Source organism: Dermochelys coriacea, chromosome 4 (genome assembly GCF_009764565.3).
Source record: "Dermochelys coriacea isolate rDerCor1 chromosome 4, rDerCor1.pri.v4, whole genome shotgun sequence".
NCBI lineage: Eukaryota > Metazoa > Chordata > Testudines > Dermochelyidae > Dermochelys > Dermochelys coriacea.
In genome coordinates this window covers 90,089,656-90,106,584 of record NC_050071.1, presented here as the reverse complement: position 1 = coordinate 90,106,584, position 16,929 = coordinate 90,089,656, and the positions used below count along the sequence as shown (strand labels likewise).

At 40.8% G+C, this 16,929-nt stretch overlaps 1 protein-coding gene across 1 annotated transcript in view; it reads right to left on the bottom strand.

Moving 5' to 3' along the window:
* DLC1 (DLC1 Rho GTPase activating protein) overlaps positions 1-16,929 on the bottom strand; it is a 380,903-nt gene that overhangs the window by 271,685 nt on the left and 92,289 nt on the right. The window contains exons 3-4 of the mRNA XM_038399289.2: positions 11,031-11,180; positions 5,854-5,994 (exon numbers count right to left, since the gene is read on the bottom strand). Coding sequence (XP_038255217.1) covers positions 5,854-5,994; positions 11,031-11,180 — 291 coding nt within the window. The remainder of the gene's footprint in view (positions 1-5,853; positions 5,995-11,030; positions 11,181-16,929) is intronic.

The window sequence follows — 16,929 nt, the reverse complement described above, 5'->3', positions numbered from 1 at the left end:
TTCCATGTGCATTATTTTCAGCTCCAGGTATTCAGTGTAGGACCAGCTGGAGACTGAGTCCATAGAGGGTCTAATTCTGCTTGCTTTACTGATGGAAGTAATCCTATTTAGGAGTAGTTGGAAATTTTTCATGAATATTTTAAACAACTTTTTTTCTGTTTCTCATTGGAATTTCATTCCAGTGGAAAATTTGCAGCCATCCATAGTCTGCATGTAATTAATGGGAATATTTGTGAGTAAAACAAGCAGGAATAGAATCAATACAATGCTATAAATCTGACTTTAGAATAGTGGGCTCAGTATAAATGTCTGAAAGTGTAAAGTTAATTTGTTTTTCTTCGGATGCCCTCTTCCTAGTGTCAATGGCTTTCATGGATTTAAGCAGTAGATGGCAGCATTCAGTGTACAAATGAACTGAACACATAACCAGACTTAAAAGTATAATTAAAATTAAATTACTAAAGTCTTAAACCTCTCATTTTTATAAAACAATTTTCATCAGTACCAAACTGATATCCTAATGGAAGACAGTTTTAAGCTATCAGCTCTATTTACTGTTTCTGTGGACCACTAAACATTTGTGATATGAACAAGAAAACATTTAAAAATTGCATATACACAAGTCATATAAAATAGTTTGAAAGAAAAATGAAAAACATATAAACATATCCATATATTTATAAATAAACATCCATGTCAGGTAAGACTGGGTATCTGAAAGGGAACAGGAGCTGTTGCATACTCAACATTTTGAAAACCAGGTTACTTATTTGGGCACCAAAATATAGTCTTAAAAACCTAACTTTTGGCATTCATTTTGTAAAATCTTGGTCTGTGTATCCTATAGGCTATATAGGACCTATATTTTATAGCAAACATTCCATTGCCATGTTGGTTTTCACAAATACAAGCTTCTGTTTTCCAGTAGCTGCTGAAAGTTAGAGTCATGTATCATCCCTGAGCAGTGTAGAAGTCTCAGGTGTAAAATTTGGGTTGAGGTTTTTGGTCCTAATCTCAGCAGCAGTTTATTTTTCTCTTGCATTAAAATGAGCTCAGATAATATATATTTGGGGATTTCATAGATTTGTTTTGAATTACATACTTCAGAATGCAGCTGATTACACAGCATTGAGGCAGCAGAGTATTAGGAACATTCCTTTTCCTCCAGCTTTAAAAAAATTGCATTGAGAAATCCTGATGAATTAATACAGGAAGTTGCACTCAAATAGTGCACAAATTCCTTTTGGGGACTAAGGTAAAAAAAAAATCAAAGGAAAGGGTTTCAGAAGAGATACATATAAGAAGCACATAATTGATCACAGTAGTTCACTACTACATAATTGACAACTGTTATGACATAGTAAATGGACATGGTAGGTGACTGATGTATTGAAACAGGACAGCTGATATGGAATTGTCTCCCCTCCCACCCCCCTCCCCCCCCCGATAATCTTCTTGTGTGGAAATGAAAGACGGTAGAAAATATTATTCAAGTCTGATTACAGACTAGAACAAACTAAATTCTACAAATAAAAGCAAATTAAAAACCCATTAAGCCTAGGAATAAACAATCACTTTAAAACCTCTTTTAAAAACCTGGGTTGTCCAAAGTTAAGATCTAAGTCCCCACCATGATGTATAAAGTTCTGGTGCACTGATCCCTGCCATCACAGCACTATAGTCACTCTAGCATGGAGGAGCAAGAATATTCCTATAATGATGGTATTTAAATATGAATGCTATTATTCTACTTGTTCTCTTTCAAGTCACCCAGGCTGAAGTATCACACTGTAATTAAAGCAATGGCAGAAACAGCTTCACCCAACATAGCAACTTGCCATTGAATCAGGAATGGACAGTAATGACAAATAGACATGGGATAAAAACCTCAAACAGATTGTATCAATACATTCTGTCCAAGATAGGGCTATCTACCTCTGACAGGTAACTGAACATTCTGGCTTTTATATTTTGGTAACATTTGTATAGCTTGCCATGCCAATAACTTATTTACTTCAATTGATTGCATCAATCCCTTAAATCATAATATTACACATATAAGATATCTTAAATTTGTTGCACAGTATTTATGCAACAGCCTAGGACAGCCTATACAGTGTGGCTAAAGGAATTAAGAGATTTTTACTTTTTCAATTATTGATTTTGAAAAGATTATTTTTAACACCTCTGCCAGGGAAAGGATTTATATCTAACACGTCATAAGGAAGTGCCCATGAAAAGTAAAACTAGTCTTTTTTTCCCATAGGTCAGTAGATAAGTCAACTTCCACCACTAGGAAATAAACCTAAAAGACCAACTTCTGTTTTCAGGTACTCTGTCATAATAAAGCAGATGTAGACCAATGTCTGTACTTGTTATGGGCTTTGGTCTGTCTTAGGTACTTATATGGTCCCCCCCCCCCGCCAAAGTATCCAAGCACTTCACAGTCTCTAATGTATTTTCCCTCACAGCACACTGTTTACAGACAGGAAACTGAGATACAGAGAGGCTAAGTGACTTGCCCAAGGTCACAGAGGAAATCTGTGGCAGAGCACACTCTTGTACCTAAGTCCTAGGGTACTGCCATAGCCATCGTATCATCCTTCCTCTCCTTATTCTACCTTTGATGGATTGCTTTGAATATACAGGCTGTCCTTGGTGAAGTCAGTTCCTTGAATATATCTAACAGCAGGATTTGTCTCTTATCAAAGAGTGACCATAGAGTCTGATGTGGTTGATCAACATCCAAATCCCTAGTTCTAATATTTTTAGTAGTTTTATATGCTTCTAATATATATCATAGTTAAATGTGTTGGTTTCCTCATTTTAGAGGCATAGCAAGACCATAATAGAGTTAAATGTTTAGTATATTTTATGTTTTATAAACTGAACATAAAATGTTTCCTTTCAGTAACTAATTGTAGCCATACTTTGTTGTTTACACACTGTTAGTAAATAGCAGTACCTACCAAAAATAAACACCTGCAATCCTTAAGGCATTACAATAGTACTACTCCAGAAGGAAATAAATCCTTTTAAATAGTCCCCATTAAAAAGAGTTCACTAAGTTTCCACCGCAGGAAATAAGATATAAAATAAAGCTATTCTCAGCCAGCTACCATAACAAAACAAACTATGACAACATTCACTTCCATAGATAGAATGGCCAGCACGAGCGATTTCACCAGTCATTTCACAGGGGAGACCATCTGCACATAGACATCCCTGGTGACTATTCTGGGAAGGTTCAACCAGCTGGTGTTAGACACATATTTGTTACACACCAATGCCAAATTGTTCCTTTGAGTCATGTACACTTGGCTCTAACTGCTTTCTGTGCAGTTTGGGATGGAGCATGCCAGCTAAGCATCTTGCTAACAGCATCTAGTGATGGATATCCTTGTTAGTGTTTAGATATTAGACTAACATTGGGACCAAAGATTCGTGAGGATGAGAGGCAGTGGATTTTCCCACCCTGGGGATTCAAAGAAAGCAGATTTTAAGAACCAGTGATTGCAGGATGAGGGGCAAACCTCTCAATGAGCTGACAGCTGGTGCAACGTTATGCATCAGCATTATGCTTGCTGGCTGTTAGGGTGCCCAGCTAGCATGTCCTGAAAGTACAAGACCCACAGTGATAGAGCATATCTGGTAGAGGTTGGCACTACTGGGGGTTGTATTCCTTCCCACATGGCAAGGGTGGGAGAAAATAACTAGGGACTGGATCCATTGTTTATTTATCTAATCTATCACCATAGTATCTGAGAGCTCTTGGTATGATCATATTTACTAATCTTCCCAGAAAAAAAATCCCTCAACTCTAGAATGAGATGCAGCATGAAGTTTCAGGAAGAGGGATTTCATTTAGGGAAACTTAGGGGAGGAAAGTTTGAAAATTTGAATAAAAGGAAACTTAGAATCAATCTTACATATGGAATGACTGCGGCAACTCTATAAATGTATATGCAGTATACACCTCTATATACACTGTGTTAAAATATTTAAAATTATTCCACAGCAAAAGAAAAAACAGAATCATTGCAAAAAGTACACATTAAAAATGGACATCACAGAAAAAGAACTACTTAGATACGTCCAGCATTAACCCAGAGGCAAAGTCATCAAAGAACAAATGCTTTTAAAAGGGGAATTAACATTTCACCATACCTAGCTCCATTGATGTTTATCCCACGGCACCACTGCTGACCAGAAAGCTAGCTGTTCAAAGACCCCCAAATATTACTAGTGAAATCTAAATACAAAAAATGTTTATTAACTTTGAGAGTCTTTGATGCTTGCTCTTCTCAACAGGGGGATGGTGAAATGGGACATTCAGACTGCATCCTCCCAACAACTGTACTGTCCTCAAGAGCTTGTGCTGTGCTTTATGCAATTATTGACAAAGTGCAGAGCCCTCTATTTGCTATAGCTGTGCAATGGTTCAAATGATTAATTACATGGGAATTTATTTTTACACAAGTGCAGAATCCTAAATCCACATACATGTTTATTGGAACCTTCATAACTGCAGCAATGAAGAGCCATTAGTTATCTTGCTATTACAGTGCAGTATGCATTGATATACTTATTTTTACACATATAAGTTTGCTGTTTTATAACAGGCTCACTTTTTGTTTCTAGGTTTTGGCCCAAGTTTTCTGCCAGCCCAATTACTTTTGGGTGTAGCAGTGGGGAGAAGTGGAAGGGTCTGCCACAGAGTTGGTGAAGGTTCCCAGATTCTCTGGTTGGTTCTGTGCCAGCACTGACAGAGTTTAGAGAAGCCTAGACTTCTCTGGTTGATGAAGTGAGGATATACCTGGCAGAAGAATCTGAAGAAGTGAGAAGAACAGAAGGAGCTGGTGCCTTGCTTGGAAGTTTCTGGGGTACACAGGCTTTCTGATGAGTGGAACTGCAACAGCACCTGAATGTGAAAAGATGGGTCCCAACTCTGAGGCCCTTATCCATCTGTCATCATCTAAATGAAAGACTGTGCCTTCAGCAGATCCCTCTCACTCTAAGGGGTAGAGAGGAAGAAGACCTCTTGATACCACCACCTCACCATGTTTTGGGGAGAAAGGCAAATAATATTTAACATGGATTTTGCAAAAAAATCTCTTCTGAAATGTCAGTCATCTAAATTACAGGAAATTGCATCAGGTGTCTGAGACTATCCAAGGTACACTCCCTTAGACTCTCCCATTCTTGTGTGTATATGCATCAGTACAGATTCTCCAGCTAGGGAGAAATGGGGGCAGGGAACACTAAGGATTGCTTTCACATTGTACACACAGATGAAATCATTTCAGATATTTTTGTTCTCTGTGGGTCCCCTTCATTCATTTCTCCTTGCTGACGTCCTGTTACTACAAGGTGATGCAATGTTGTATCACCATATAACATTATGACCTGTGATGACAGCCACTCAAATTAGTGAGCTCCCTTGTCTATCCTGAGTTTCTACAAACACTATGTAAACGTATGCTATCATAATCTGAATCCCACAGAAAGCTGTTCCTTACAGTTGCTGTAAATCTTATCTTCCAAAGTCAAACACTGTGTCTCCATTATGGTTTGTCTTTTTACATGAAAGCCAAACTTGTAACAATTATCAGCACATAGTCCCAGATTAAATACCAAAGCTCTAGTTTATCTAAGAATTCTACGCCACAATATGCATTTGAGTTGTATCCTGCATTTTAGGAAACATGTTAAGGGAAACCTATGACAACTTCAAAGCTTTCAATACATTGGTAGGGACTGTATATTGCTCTACAGCCTGTATGGCATATCAACTCTATCCGTTCTGTCCAATAATTAGGACATATGATAAGATTAGCATTGTTCTAAACTCACCCCAGCCTTGGGTTTAGCTCCAGAGCCAGCCATTGGACATGGAGATGTTAGGTCACCTGCATGGATATCAGGAGGCAAGCGTGTTTGGGAGTGACTTATTGAGATGACGTTTGCTCCACTTTCAGAGCCAGATTCCAAATCCTGTCAAAAATGGTACAAATCTCTTTTAGTACATGTTAAAATTGAACTGTTTAATGCAGGGTACTATGTTATTTAAACAACATAAATAACACTAAATAACAAAGTGTTTATTTAGGCACATCCAAATATAATATATTTTTAACTATGTAAGTTAACAGCAAACATCCCCCTGTTCTCTCTCCTTCCTTAGGCACTCTTTCACTTTCCTTCTTCTCAGTGAAGGTGGTTTGCATTAGCTGCTGTGCTGAAATTATAAATCACCACTAACATCAAAGCTATTATCTCCCTAATGGGAGGGTGTAAAGTTAAAAAAAAATCATCTAACAGTTGCAGAAGTCTGGCATTATTGTCTTATGTTTAGTGTTTCCTGTGTGTCTTGGGTTTTGAGCCCACCTTCTGTCTCTGGAAGCATTTGCAAGTTCAGTGAACATCTGTAAATCGTTATACAGCTGAGGTGACGTTATCATTTAGCAGTTGGTGCAATTCAAAGGTGCAGCTTCTTGTTATTTTGGAGTTATATTAGTATGGGATGCATTTGCCAAATGTAGTCTTTGGTTAAGATGCCTTAACTTTTTAGGCCAAGGGTTATATTCACATTTTAAGAATGTAACAAAAATAGTGTATTGAGGAAATAAACACATCCTTTTAAAAATATCATGTAACATCTAGTTGAGACAATGTAAACATAATTGCTTTGGAAACAAGATTCTTATAAAATTTGCACAATACTCACAGGCACCAAGGTTCATAGGAAATCAGTGATCACACGTAAACAGTATCAGAATAATGCTAATAATCCAGTATTTCATAGTTTGTCTCCCTCTAAAGGCTCAGCTAATGCTTTTCATTCCGAAGGCAAGCGTTATCACTAATTATCTTGTAAAATTAGTTAGTGTTCTTCTAGACACATATGCGGGTGAGTCAATTTGATAGCTATGACTGAGTGTATCTAAGTGCAGGATCAAGCTTTCAGTCATCTAAGACAAATGGGCTGCACCATATTATACTGCATTTGGGTGTGTATAGTAATGTGTTTCAGGTTCACAGCAGTTTTCCATGCCCCCTCCTTGGATGCCATTTTCAGCTCTCCCTCCCAAGAGTCCATCTCCAATTAATTCTCTTTTATCCTTTTTCCAGGGCTCTACCATCTAGGCCAGCAGCTATCAACCAGGGGTCCAGGGCCCCCGGAGGGGATGCAAGCAGGTTTCAGGTGGTCCGCCAAGCAGGACTGGCCTTAGATTCACTGGGCAGAAAGCTGAAGCCCTGCCACATAGAGCTGAAGCCCAGGGCCCCGAACTCTGCCACCCAAAGCCTGAGCAACTTAGTTTTGTGAGGGCCCCAGTTACCTTGCTTGCTACCCCCTAATGCCAGCCCTGGCTTTTATGTATAGAAAAATAGTTGTTGTGGCAGAGGTGGGGCATGGAGTTTTTATAGCACGTGGGGGGGCCTCAGAAAGAAAAAGGTTGAGAACCCCTGCTCTGGGCCATCCACCTGAGATTTCCAGATTTGCTTCTCTCCCATGCCACTTCTTCAGTAGCCCCAAGTCACATCTCCTGTGAGAAGGCTCTCCATCTGTGAGTCCTGCCCCTGTTCACAGAACTTCCCTCCAGGACCAACCTCTTGCTCCTGGGCTCAGCTTCCCACAGACCTCCATTTAGGCTTGCTGCATAAGGGCCTCCCACAGTGTTCCATTCACATGGGCCTCGTAGTCTGTGAGATCCAGCCTCTATTATTAACCCTCTTGTTCTGGACTCAGCTTCTCTGAATCAGACTGGTTCTTCCCCTTGTTCCTAGAGGCCTCTGCGCAAGCCTGCCTGTAACTCAGCTGGGATTCCCCAACTCTGACCAGTCCTCACTAGCAACCTCCTTCACTTTTTGTTCTTCCCAATGGCTTTTTTTCAGCTGTCCTTTGATGCTCCTGTTTCTCTCCTTCCCTCCTCAGGAAACTCTCACCTGCTCTTTTCTGTCTCTCCCAGCCAGCTCTCACCTGCCCCTTTCCTCCTGATTCCCCACTCTCTCAGCCTCTGTCCATTTATATGGCACAGATGCCTACTCCTAAGCCCAATTGGGAAGCCGCTGATGAGTCACAGATGCCCTGGACCCTGTTCCCTCTTAAAGGGGCCAGCCACCCTGTGACAATGTTGTATGCATTCTGGATTTCATATCTATCATTGCATAATTATTTTCAGGTACCAACAGGTGCACTGCTAGGCCTATAGAGAGCTTGTTACAAGGCCATACTAGAATGAGCACACTTAGCCACCTCTGGAAAGCTCACGAGGTGCTCCCATTGCCTCATGTTCTTTTCTTGGCTAAGAGAAGTATACCATGTAGCCATTTGGGGCTTTTTAAATGCTGCCTTCCAACAGACTCCCTACAACTGTCAGCTGTAGAATGCAAAGCAGGATGATAGATATTATGGATAGCTCATTATCGTATCATATATTAAACCCACTATAATGAGAACCCCTGAGACCAATGGAACACTAAGGGCCAGATTCTCCTCTATGACATGCAAATTCCAGTCTAAAGGAAATCAGTGAAAGTTACACATGTGATATCTAAGCACACAAGTTATCCCTAAAAGATTAAAAGATTAAATAAAGCAGTTTTAAAAGGTTATGAAGATAAGAGGCAACATTGGCCTTAAACAGTTATTCTAGTGACATCTCTGTTCGACATCTGCATGAGAAGCATATATTTAATAGTGGGCTCTTCAACCTAGCTGAGAAAGATATAACATTATCCAATGGCTGGAAGTTGAAGCTAGACAAATTCAGACTGGAAATAAGGTGTAAATTTTTAACAATGAAGGTCATTAACCATTGGAACAATTTATCAAAGGTCATAATGGATTCTTCCTCACTAACAATTTTTAAATCAAAATTGGATGTTTTTCTGAAACATATGCTCTAGGAATTATTTTTGGGAAATTCAGTGGGCTGTGTTATACAGGAGGTCAGACCACACGATGACAATGGTGCCTTCTGGCCTTGGAATCTATATTGTCAAGGCAACACATACTTTTTATCTGAAATGAATTAAACATTTTCCTGTTTTCAGAATATTCTAGATAACACTTCTTAACTTCCATCCCTCATCTTTTTCCCCTCTAAGCAATCACACTGATACAAGTTTTTATGGAGAACAGGCAGCCTGCCAATAGTTAAGTTTTCAACCAGTTGCCATTATAAAGTCTTAATAGACTGCAACTTTGGCTTGAAAAAGTGGTTTTGCAGAATTCCCTGATTGACTCTGAAAGCAGAGGAGAAAGTTTATGCAAAGTTTGAAGAACATACACCGTGCTTTTTTTTTCAGTTACAATGAATTAAAAATTACCTTGATTTGGACTTTTTTTTCTGTCTCCTTTTAGCTCAAAAATGACTTATTAATGTCCCTTCAAGTTTTCCATACAGTTAAAACTCCTTGAAAGTTCATGAGCCAGCTATATTTAAAGGGAATAGAGTGTAATTTTTTTTGATAGTTTGGGACCCTATTTCTACACTCACTAATTTAAATGGGAGTTTTGGACTCCACTTTGATTCCATTATTGTTAATGCGATTTTATGCCAGTGTCTGCATGGGGAATGGGGTTGAGCATCATGGATGAAATTCATCCATGCATAGAGGGAGCCTGCACAAAAGCTCATGTACTGCTTAAATCCCGCTTTCCTATGGCTTAGGTGGGATTTGAGTGGGTGCATACACTTTGGGCAGGTCCTTTGCACAGGGATGAATTGCACCTTTGAGCATAAGTGAATTTGAGAGTACTTCCTATGCAATTTGAAGATTTGAGTGCAATGTAATTTTAACAAGAGAAATAAAATTAAAAAGAAAAATGACATCATGAGACACGTAACAGCCAGTCAAAATCTTCAAAATTCTCTCATTAAAACTGAAAACATTTCTATTAAAGATTTCAGAGATATGTAGCAGCTATGTTGTTTTGTGTTGTACTTTCTTTTTCAGTTTGGATTTGGTTTCTGCTAAGATTGAGTTAAAAATCCCCAGTTGAGTATTTCATTATTATTATTTTCAATAGTGAACATTATGGCAGTCCCTACTGAGAGATAAACAAATATTTATAATTTGGGAGTATTTTAACACCTCTATATTTTAAGTGGCTTAACTGTAATATGCTGTCAAACTTTTTGCTAAGTAACAGAATACAAACATGAATTGTATTATATTATTAACTAAATACTCTTCAACTGGCTAACATGCTAAAATTCAGGCAAAAATAGAAAGCTGTTTTTTCCCTACACATTACTAACTGGACTGTATGGAAATAATGAAGATGACTTTGTTAGAAAAAAGGTTTATTCCAAACACTGGATAAAATGAACATGTTTCTTTAAGATTGTTTATTTTTATTGCAAAATGGCTGCAGTAGGGATGGTTTAGATGAGCAGAAAGCCTGCATTATGACATCCCAAACAAGCCACTTGAAAAGTTGGTCGTATTCCTCACATCTACTTGTTTAAACAAATCTTTTAAAATAACAATTTATTCATTAGTTAGTGAACTGCTCTATCCTCTTTCACATTGTCCTCTGCAAAAGACTCTCTAGCTAAATAAAAATTGTGGATTATGCTGGAATATTATTCTAACAGAGGAGGATTTCAAAAGTGGGCCAGAAGTGGCTCCCTGCTGAAAAATTTCTGGACTCCACAACTGGGAACAAAACAAACTGTAACTAATTACATTTTCAACTCTAGCTATTGCAAATCAAGTGGAATGTGCATATATTCACAGGCTAACATTACTATGATTCTAACTCCACTCTAATTTGTCTTAGCAATAAGAGGTAATAGAAACAGCCTGACACCTTTTGAATTTTGCAGTTCTCCCATTCTTTCATCTGGGATATTTTCATAATTCTCCCACATATCAGCTCTCTTTTCACAGAAAAGTACAAGCTGCAAGCGCTAGGCTGATCAAAGAAATGAGAGAGACATAGAGAGGAAGAGAAATGAATGCATAAAACAAAATAAATCTAATTTGAATAAAAAGAAAGAGTTAGCAAACAGGCTCACAGGTATATGTCTCCGTTTGTATGTTGGGGTGCTGGATGGTGAAGAGCCTGTACTGAGAGCATTTTCAATATCCTGATCTAGCTGGTCCAGTTTCATAATTAGCAGCACCATGGAGTCCAATCGTGACCGATCTCGATCTTCTCTCATTTCCTGAGGAACAGAACATACAATTACTGAGTCTGAAAGGGCACTTCATGGAAAGAATAAAAAGCTCTCTGTTCCCTAATTTGACAAAAAGTCATTGAATAATAGGCAGCAAACTCTCATTTTTTGAAGGAAAAAAGAAAAATGTTTTGTATTATCAATGGGCTGTTCACTCAGAAAAGGTTGACTTTCTGCCAGTTAAGCATTTGGTACACATAGTTAATATACATCTTGTACTGGAATGTGTGAGGAAAGAACATGTACAATACTATTGACATAAATGCACTGTGGGGATTTCTCCAGTTCATGAGTAATCTCCCAATCAGAAGGGCTATCTAAACTTATCCTCCTTTTCCAAATCCCTACCCCCACAGTTAATTAGTTTTATTTGAAGTAAGGTTCTCTTTCCTTGTGATGAACAAAGTAAAATATGTACAAATATAAGTGGCATATTTTTGAATGTGTGACAGAAATGGGAAAAAATCCACAGAAACCCATTTTTCAGCTGTCTCTGAAAGTCCTTTGACAGTGGCACCCATTAATGCTGCTGCTATACCTTAGGGACTTACCAATGCATTTAGAAAACCAATTGTTTGAAGAGTTTTTGTCTTGGCTGTAAAATCTTGTTGTACATGAAATCTCCCTGTCCTGTAATAAAATACAGGCTGTATTTATAGATGCCTGCACAGGGGACAGGAAACTCCATATGCTTCCCATCCCAGAATCTCTCACAGATTCCTTTGTTGGGGGATGGAAAGAGAAGAGTTATGATTCCTCCTTTAAAAGAAGCTTGGAGTGCGAACCCCCAAACCAGCATAGGCACAGACAAATCACACATAAGCCCGGTGCTTCTGTACTTGCTTTGGATTCCAATGATGGGCACCCAAGGGCTGGATTAGGTCCTTAAAATATTATGAAAAATATTATCTGGATGATGTTCACTGAAGGTAAAGGAGTTACGGTGCTAAACTCCCCTGTAGCTCTTGAAAAATAAGCCCTATATATTCTCAACTATTGGAGATGGAGACTAATCAGTGAATGTTTTGTTGGGCATTAAAGAAGCAGAAATACAAACCAGCACCCCTGTAGAGTGTTAACCAGTCAATGGGACAGCTGAGTAAGACTTTCATAATGAGAAGCAAAACCCAGGTTCTTGTTTCAATTTTTGTTACAATTTAAAATGCTGGCCAGACTTGCTGAAGGGATCCCTGAGCTGTGAGAGCCTCCTGGGGAACAGGAGCAGAGTTTAGAGTGAACCTGAAATGTATAGCTTTTGTGGGAAGCCCCATGGCAGGCCATGATAGCGGTAGAATTTTACTAAGTTGAACCCTTACAGCTAAAACCTCTGAGTTTCTTCGTTCTAGTTGATGTTTTTGGACTTTGGTACATTAGGGGACAAATAGTGTCTCCAACCTCCATAGATGCAGAAAGCACTGGAACAGGTCAGGCTTTGCTGCACAGGGAGGTGAGAAGTCCTCCACATACTATGTGGCTCCCCGGCAGCTCCACCATACCGTTGTGTGGGTGATTGGGGTTGTTCATGACTGGTATTGCTATGACTAAACTGATTCACTAGTCAACCCCCCTGCCTAAAGAGGGGAGCACAGTTGCCACAGAACCAGAACCACCCTATGCGGCCCAGAAAAGCCTGCATCCACAAGATCCCCTGATTATTTTAAAATACATTTGTATTCCTCTTCCTTGGAATCTTAGCACTGAAAATGTAAACCAATATCAAACAATCATGAAACTCGAAAGGAAAAAGCAAATGAGCTGTATTTCTGCAGCAAGAGGTGAGGACTCGTGGGGGTTGGGAAAGCATTAATCATCATGCAACACCTAGAGGTTTTACATACAATGAATCAGTTAGATTTGGAGTTTATCCCAAACGATCCTCTCACAAATTCTCCCCAAAATCCTTAAACTGGCTCTTCATGAAGTGGATTGATAATGGTGGAGAGGAATCACTTATAATTAAGAGGAGGCAAAGCATTATTATGATTATAATAAGCCTAATTACTATTATCCAGAAAGGATAATTAGGCTTGATGCAGGGAATGAGGGTTTGGGTCTAGGACACTTTTCAAAACAAAAATATATTGAGGCCTGTAAGCACTGTATTATTGCAGTACTCCTGTGAATGGGAGTCAGAACAGCATCCTAGATGAGGAGTTTTTCATTTATTTGTTTTAAAAACAAGTTTTTAAATACAAATGAGTTTTTCATTTGTTTGTTTTTTTTAAAAAACAAACAGATTTTTCCATTTGCAGTGCACTTGAACATGACTCATTGTATATATCTATCATTGCTTTCTGTCTCTTTCACAAGAGCCTAACAATTATACCAACAAAAATTAGAGTATACCATAAAAAAAAGCTATTCTTGAGTTGGAAATCCATTAAGATAGATGAATTCTCTAATAATATTTATTCAGCGTATGTTTAAACAATTTTAGCCTTGATATTATCCAAGCCTTTTATGGCTTATTTGTCTTCTCCATATCTCCCTCGTGTATATTCTGAGATTTTGTTACCAAACTTGTGATTTTATCTGAAATTAGCAAGACACCAACAATCCACTTCTTTTCTTTTGAAAGGTTTCAGAGTAGCAGCCGTGTTAGTCAGTATTCGCAAAAAGAAAAGGAGTACTTGTGGCACCTTAGAGACTAACAAATTTATTAGAGCATAAGCTTTCGTGAGCTACAGCAATGCATCCGATGAAGTGAGCTGTAGCTCACGAAAGCTTATGCTCTAATAAATTTGTTAGTCTCTAAGGTGCCACAAGTACTCCTTTTCTTTTTTCTTTTGAAGTGACAGTATTTCCTTCCCCTCACCCACCACCCTCCAGATCTTTTCTCAATTTCAAATTATTTTCAAGATGATTGTAATATCCAGTAGCTGTCAGGTATATTACAATTTAAAAAAATGAAGGCTACAAAGTCAAGTTCTCAAAAGTTAGAAGATGCTAGAATTAAGGTTGTCTGTGCACCTTAATTTGGCCCCCTTGTGTGTTTGCATTATGATACTGTCTAACTACATGCCATATACTTCTCCTTTTACCACCCGCCACAGGACACCTGCCTTAATCAGTTAAACTAGTGATATGTATTCTAAAGTTTACATAAGTCTTAACATGGTTTTTATCAGGGAACTTATTTTACAATGTGTCAAAATTCCTCCCTGACTCCAGAAAGAGAACAATTTAGGTCATGATGTATTACAATTTATAGTCCTTTTAAGTTTTATCTTATCTGGTGTAACCAAAAACAATGTTAAGAATTAAGTATGAGCATATATATCAGAAATATAGGCTAAAACACACTGTATTTATCCCCAAACCATCAGATGTTGCAAATACCCCCAAACCAAACATTAGAAACCTAGGAAATTCAGAGATAAGGTTACACTTAAAAGAAATCCAAACATGCTCAAGTATGAAAAGACACCCAAACAACCCTAACGCTGCCATGTTGTGAAACCATGCAATAACCATACAATTATGACTAAGGCATTTCAGTGTGTGGTCCCAGATTACATTAAATTGATTTTTAAAGACACATTTTCTTTTCCCAGCACTAAACACTCTATTCTGTGTCACTACAGGGTTACTTACCTGTGCATTTACATAGCTTAACACATTGGATTTCTTTTAAGTGTAATCTTAACTTTGAATTTCCCGTGTTTACAATGCTTGGGTTTGGGATAACTGCAATAGCCCTTTAATGTATTTTACCTTGATATGTGCTCTCAACCTTAATGAAGTTTTCTCCTGGGAATTTCCCTGATTTTTCAAATTTAAAATTCCATACATGAAGACGTAAACATGGAACCCAAAAGAGAATATTACCCTGGAATATTTTTAAAGACTTGAAAATATTGAATAACTTTTAATATATATATATATATATCAGTCTGCTGTGGAGCAGAACAAATAGGGTGGCCAACTTTCTAATTGCAGAAAACTGAACACCCTTGCCCTGCCCCTTTCCTATGAGGCCATGCCCCTGCTCACCCCATCCCCCCTTCCTCCATGACTCCTCTCCTCCATCCTCCTCTCTTGCTCATTTTCACTCTGCTGGGGCAGAGGTTGGTGTGGGCTCCAGCTGGGGGTGTGGGCTCTGGGGTTGGGCCAGGGATGAAGGGTTTGGGGTGCAGGAAGGGGTTCTGGACTGGGACTGAGGGGTTTGGAGTGTGGGAGGGGGTTCTTGGCTGAGACAGGGTGTTGGGATGTGGGAGGGGTATGGGTTGGGGGTGCAGGCTCCTGGGTGGGACCAGAAATGAGGGGTTCAGGGTGCACAAGGGGGTTCTGGGGTAGGGCAGGGGACTCTGGGCTGGGGCAGGGGTGTGGAAAGGAGTTTGGGGTGTGGGCTCTGGGCAGCGCTTACCTCAGGTGGCTCCTGGAAAGCAATGACATGTTCTTCTGGCTCCTAGGTTGAAAGGCAGCCAGGGGGCTCTGTGCACTGCCCCCACCTCCAGACACCACTAATGCAGTTCCCATTGTCTGCGGTTCCTGCCCAATGGGAGCTGTGGAGCCGACGATCAGGCCGGGAGCAACGCACGGAGCCCCCATGCCGCCTCTCCACCTAGGAGCTGGAGGGACATGCCGGCCACTTCCTGGGAGCCACAAGGAGTCGGGTAGGGAGCCCGTCTGCCCCGCTGTGCTGCCAACCAGACTTTTTATGGCCCAGTCAGCAGTGCTGACTGAAGCCGCCAGGGTCCCGTTTTGACCGGGTGTTCTGGTCTAAAATCAGACACCTGGCAACTCTTCATAGGGTGACCAGGTGTTTGGTTTTTGACCAGAACACCTGTTCGAAAAGAGACCCTGGTGGCCCCGGTCAGCACTGCTGACCGGAACATTAAAGGTCCAGTCAGTGGTGCTGAGGCACTAAGGCAGGCTAGCCCCTACCTGTCCTGGGGCATTGCTCTGTTCCCCGGAAGCGGCCAGCAAGTCCGGCTCCTAGGCACGGGGGCGACGGGGCTCCACGCGGCTCCACTCGCTGCCCCCCACCTGAGCACCAGCTCCTCACTCCCATTGGCTGGGAACCGGCCAATGGGAGCTGCGGGGCGGTGCTTGTGGGTCAGAGCAGCATGCGTCATGGAGCCTCCTGTCCCCCACCCCTTGTCTAGGAGCCGGACCTGCTGGCTGCCTCCGGGGCACAGCATGGAGCCAGGACAGACAGGCAGCCTGCCTTAGCACCACTGTGCCGCAGACTAGGAGCCGCCCGAGGTAAGCCCGCGGCCCCACCCTAGCCCAACCCCCCAGTCCTGAGCCTCCCCAAACCCAAAGTCCCCTCCTGCACCCCAAACCCCTCATCCCGGCCCCACCCCAGAGTCAGTATCCCCTCCTGCACCTCAGCCCCCCAGCCCTGATCCCCCCAAACCTGGAGCCCCCTCTAGCACCCCAGAGCCCTCAACCCCCTGCCTCAACCCGCAGCCCACTCCCACATTCGGAATCCCTCTGCTCAACCCCCCCAGCCTGGAGCCCCTTCCTGCCTCCCAAACCCCTCATCCCCAGACGCACCGAAGAGCCCACACCCCCATTTAGAGCCCTCATCCCCTCCTACAGTCCAACCCCCTGCCCCAGCCCAGTGAAAGTGAGTGAGGTTGCGGGAGAGCGAGCCACTGAGGGAGGGTGAATGTAGTGATCGGGGTGGGGCCTTGGGGAAGAGGCGAGGCTAGGGTGTTCAGTTTTGTGCCCATAGAAAGTTGGCAACCCTAAGCACAGAGCAGTCAGAAAATACTAGTCAGTTAAGATG